Source organism: Triticum aestivum, chromosome 1A (genome assembly GCF_018294505.1).
Source record: "Triticum aestivum cultivar Chinese Spring chromosome 1A, IWGSC CS RefSeq v2.1, whole genome shotgun sequence".
NCBI lineage: Eukaryota > Viridiplantae > Streptophyta > Magnoliopsida > Poales > Poaceae > Triticum > Triticum aestivum.
In genome coordinates this window covers 562,856,832-562,862,328 of record NC_057794.1, presented here as the reverse complement: position 1 = coordinate 562,862,328, position 5,497 = coordinate 562,856,832, and the positions used below count along the sequence as shown (strand labels likewise).

General features: G+C 48.4%; 1 protein-coding gene across 1 annotated transcript; it reads left to right on the top strand.

Annotated features, from left to right (window-relative positions):
• Positions 1-1,267: 1,267 nt before the first annotated feature.
• On the top strand, positions 1,268-2,940 carry LOC123181331 (uncharacterized). Its single transcript, XM_044593585.1, has 4 exons — positions 1,268-1,582; positions 1,685-2,041; positions 2,126-2,221; positions 2,320-2,940. Exons 1-4 carry the CDS (start codon positions 1,436-1,438, stop codon positions 2,662-2,664), a joined length of 945 nt encoding a protein of 314 aa, XP_044449520.1. The 5' UTR covers positions 1,268-1,435; the 3' UTR covers positions 2,665-2,940.
• Positions 2,941-5,497: the final 2,557 nt, after the last annotated feature.

The following is a 5,497-nucleotide window of genomic DNA, read 5'->3' as shown; positions in this document are numbered from 1 at the left end:
AAAGCTAACAGGGGCTCTTCTCCTTGTGCAGACGTGTTTCTCCTTGTGCTATACATACTGAATTGGAAGGTTGACTTGCCTAAAGTACTGCCCAACGACAGCAGGCATAGCACTGACCCAAACATGCAGTTGCAACTAATGAAAAGAGGAGAGCAGTAGGAAGGAAGAAGGAACCTGCAGACGTGTGGGCTGTACAGAGCCATCTCTGGCCCAACGCCCCGTCGACCACCTCCACCATGCCCTGCACCTGCGGTTTCGTATAAGGAGCAACATGTTACAAATATGCAATATGTGATAGTCTCCATGGACAGATAGAGAAGATATCACAACGGGCGACGAGCGGAGTTGGTAGAGGATGTTACTGAGTTGGCGACGCAGAGGCAGCGTGCCTTGTCGACGGCGCCCTCGGCCTTCTTGCGCAGGTCCGCCTCCACCAACCTCACCACGTCGCCGGACACGCCTGGAACAAATCCCCAGAATTCAGCCAGAGCCCAGACCGGAGGATGAAATGATGAGGAGGCTAACGTACCGGGGCCGCCCATGGTGACCACGGGGGAAGGGGATGGCTTGGCGTGGAAGATGACGAGCTCCACCGCCCGGGCCCACTCGAGCGCGTGGTAGCTGTCGTCGACCCACCCCGCCGCCCTGCTCTTCCATGGCGACGACGTGCGCCCGATCTAAGAACAAGGAAGTGGAGAGGAAGAGGCGACCAAGGAAGAGGAGAGGAAGAGGCTAGCTGTGTGGAGGCAGGGGAGGAGGAGGTGGTGGAGGGCTGGAGGCGGAGGTGGAGAAGACGAAGCGGCCGAAAGGGAGGTGGGATGAGGGAGAGAGAGGAGATATTTTTACTGGAGAGAGGGCAATCGCTCGCGCGGTGCGATCGCTAACTATGCACTATTCATAAATGACGTGGACGCTGTGGTTGTGCCTAGCTACCCATTTATCCTTTATAAGGTAAATTCATAAAAACATGAGGTTAATGGGGAAGCGCATGACCTAGCTAAGGCAGCGTCTGCCCTTGCTTTTGGACGTCATGTGTGGTTTTCTGTGTTGCCCGACATTATCTGTATCCCAATGAACATTTCTGAACTTTAAATAAAGGGTTCAGTTTCTCAACAACAAAAAAAACTTGACGCAGAGACAAGTGCGTCATTTTTTTTTTGAGGAAAGCGAGTGCGTCAAATAGGAAAAGCTCCCCCTACCTGGGCCAAACACCTTTTTGGGCTGCCACTAGGCCATCTGTTCTACAAATGGGCTTGAACGTCAGCGCCGCAGCCCTCACCCCGAACGAACCGCCCCCAGCCACTCCTCTCTCTCGTCTCCTCACTCGCCGCCGCCGCCGGCGCTCTCACCCCACTCGCCGCGCTCGCTCGCCCCGCCCTACCCCAGCCGATCGACCGCACCCCACACCACCGCGGGTCTCGCCTCGCCTCAAGCCATGGGGAAGAGGAAGGATCACTACGAGATCCTGGGCGTGCCCAAGGCGGCCACCGCCGGCGACATCAACGAGGCGTACCACAAGCGGAGCGCGCTCAAGTGGAAGGAGGCGGAGCGGGGGTTCCAGCGCCTCACCACAGCCCACAAGGTAATCTCGATCCAGCAGCCAAAGTGGCGAGCGGGCGGTCGGTCGTTCTCGGCCGGAATGCCGGATCGGCGCGCGTGTTAATTTGTTGCGTTGCGTGCGTAGGTTCTCAGTGACCCGCTGAGGCGCCCGCTCTACGACAAGCACCTGCGCGCCGAGGAGAAGCTCATGGGGAAGGCGCCGCCGCCGGCCGCATCCACGGGTGTGGCACTGGAAAGGGTGGTACGTACAGGCCGGAAGGGCGCAGCTTTGGGCAGGGAGGTTGCGGTTGCGGGCACCGGCGGCAGGCAAAATGCAGACCGGACGGGCGGAGGCGCCAAGCGTGCGGGCCTTCGAAGCTCAACGGGGAAGGCCAGCGGGAACGGCAAGCGCTCGCGATGCCTAACGGACGGCGCGACAGATGCGACGGGAGCACACGCGTCGACTACGTCCTTTTCCACCGGCCGTAGCACCTTTGAGATGGTAAGCCGGCAAACTTACCTATCACCATTGTGCATTGCCTCTAGGTTGTCACAGCTTAACACCGTCCTCTATGCATTCGTCTAGTCTGTGAAGTACACGAATGAGTACTACAATGAGGAGAATTGTTCATCCTTCGACGGCGAGCCATTCTGCCCCACCGACCATAGCACCTTCAAGGCGGTAAAGCCGGCCAACTTCCTGACCACATTACCATTGTGTGCATTCTTTTGGTAATGCCACAGTTACTCACGGATTAACACTGATATGCATTCGTGTAGGCCGTGAAGACCATGAATGAGTACTACGATGAGGATGAGAACCTTGGGTTGTGCGTGTACGAGGAAGAAGGCGTGCAGGATGACTATGGCAACCATGCCGGGGTTGGCAATGATGATACCAGGGTTTGTGATGACCTCATCAACGGTGATGACGTGGAAGGGGGCATGCCGTATGCAAAATACGATGATTGCGGGGGTGGTGATCACAACTATGGCGACCATGGCGGGGCTGGCAATAATGATGATACCGGGGTTTGTGATGACTACTACGACAATGCTGCGGGGGGCTTTGACAATGGCTACTACGACGGTGATGCTGGGAATGGAGCTGATGACTGGTGGTAGTGATCCAGGGCAAGACCTCTTTGAAATGTGAGAAGGAAGTCCCAAGTCGTGGAGTTGAGATAATGTGCAAGTCTCTATCTACTTTGCTAGTTCTTATGTTACCTAATTATCGTAGCTAGCTTCGGATTTACCACTTTTCTGTATGATAAGCTAGGAAATCAGTCTTCTGTATGGGGAATCTTAAGCAATATCATGTACCCTGCTTGTGATAAAGGTATTGCTAAATGCTAATGTACATTATAATTGGCATATGTTTCTTCATTGCTCATATGTTAAGTTCCGTGATCTGTTTGATGTGGGATTTTCTGGTCTGCCTTCCACTTACTGGTTTAACAAGATTTGCCCTAGTCCTGTTTATGAGGGGCTTGATCCATGTCCAGCCAATGCGCACGTCCACATCTCTAGACCATATTTTCCACTGATTCCATAGAACAGCTGAAGTAACCACATATTGATCACAACATGCTTTTTATCAGTACCGCTTAGTCTTGCCACATTTTCATAATTCAGGGGAATCTCAAAACTGGATAATCCCCGAGACAGTAATGGATTAAGCAACAATCTAATCAAAACAAAGTTGAATTAATGTTTTAGACATGCCATTATCACAAGTGATCATGCTCCTACTTTTACCTGCATTGATTCTACTTACCCCGTCCCCGACTCCGAGAAGGACGCGCTGTGAGTCCACTGCCCTCACTCCTAGGTATGTTTCGCCTGATGAGCTCTAATCTCAGTGCTGCAGCAATGGTGTTGGGATTTTGGTCTCTCTCGTGTCAGGCTTTGTGGTGTGGTCCGCGATTTAGTCCTAGCAGGTTTTGGTTTGCTCGCTGGGCGTTTGGCATGTTCTTGCTTCATCATTGGAAAAAAATTGTGCGAATGGATAGAATTTTTTTGTACCAGTGAGATCGAATGCGGGAGCAGAGATGTGAAGGGAGAAGCACATCGTTGTCTAACGCTTTTGCCTCCTATATTTGTGTCCTGTGTGTAGTCGGGGGTTCGTTTGACTTGTGTGAAGTCTGTAGTTGACAATAATATCAAGACAAGGCATGGGGGCTACTTCTTAATCTGCATTTCTGCTCCATGTTACTGTATGGTGCTTGTGCATAGGCTTTCTTCTCGATGATCTGAAGCCGTCCATGGGTTAGTGATTGGACCGAGTGTTGAGTAGTTTGGCTACTTGCATTGGCTTCAGTTGCACTGATTAATCTTAGTGCATTGTTATCTGAACTTTGTATGAACTCGATGATAGCGAGCGGCACGACCAAAGGTGATGCAGAAATAGATATTTAGCTGAGTTGTCTGAGCATTTACTTTATCCTTATATAGTTCTCACCACTTCAGTTCTTTGGCAATCTTAATATTTCCTCAGGATGTATGATCCTGCTCATCCTTCTTCTATGTAGGTTTATCAATTTTCTACATAAGCTCCCCTGTCTGGTCATCGAGAGCCTAGGAGCATAGTTAGTCTTGCACTGTATATTGTTGGCAAGGAAAAGTTTCTTAATACCGATCACATTCATTGTTATCATGCATAAGAAGATTACCTTGGATTTAAATGTATTATGTAAATTATCCAAACAACTAAAACATGATGTATTTTGTTATTCAGTGGGACTATCATTGTTCAGCAAAACGTTGTTTCACTTCCTCTGCCCACTTTATGTGCTTTCTTATTCTTTAGGCAGGTTATGCTGTTGTCTCCGTGTCAGCTCCATGGATATCCTGCTTCCCCACTTTCGGTATCCTGTGCCTCTGCCAACCAGGCTACGTGCTCCTACATCACTGTGCCAAGAGCCCAAGATCTAGATGTGAGTCACGTGCTCGGGTGTGGTGCTTGGGCTTGTGAAGTTAGACTCGCTCCTCGGGTTGTGAGCTGGTGATAGACGTGCTCAAGGCCATGCCATCAGAATTCAAGGATAGTATACATGCCAAAGGTAACAGTTTGCTGCTATTTAGCACACATTATTTTGGATTTTCACTATAAATTTTGTTGATGTATGCCAGTTTGTTTATCTGTTATCAGTTTTTTGTAGTTACAGATCGTTTTCTCTTGTGAAGTTTGATAAATCAAGAAGGAATCCGGTTGTTCATCTCACACATGATTCATGATAATTTTATTCTCCCAAACGTTGGATACATTGTGTTGTAATTCAGCTGTATTTACAGTGCACTCTAGAACACACCTGTAACTACCAAGTCTTAGTGTATCAGTTCAAACTTCCAACGGTTATACATATATATACAGAAATAACGGTAACTGTATGTGTGAACAGTTCAAACTTTCAATGATTGCTACTGAAATTTGTAGGAGTTAAAAACAAATATCTTCAGTTTTCAATGTGGAACGGATAATTTAGAAAAAAACTGTATTTATTTTGAGCAAGATGTTGCGTGGTGCTGGGTTGTCTCTCTGTGCCCATTCATGTTGTGTTGTTGGAGAAATTGGCCCGTTCTTGAGTGGTGATGTGGTCATGTGTTTTACCAGTGTGTTTTTTATGGATGGTCTTCAGCCTGGTCGTGGTCGCGCGTGGTGTGAATATTATACATGTGCAATGGATAGTGTAGTATGAGTGTATGACCAGCCATATTATACATGCAAGCCTTCTCAATTCCAGGTCTAGCTAGCTAGAGAGTATAATTGAAGCACCAGTCTAAGTCACAGAGTTGGCCATCTTTTTAATGAAACCTTAATTTGCAATAATTAGGTGTCATGTAAATAATACTTCAGAAAACTGTTATGTTTTGTGTTAAATTAGCAGAACTGATAGTTGACTTAAATTTCTTAGAAAAATCCATGGTAGCTACTCCATATATATGACTTAAAAATCAT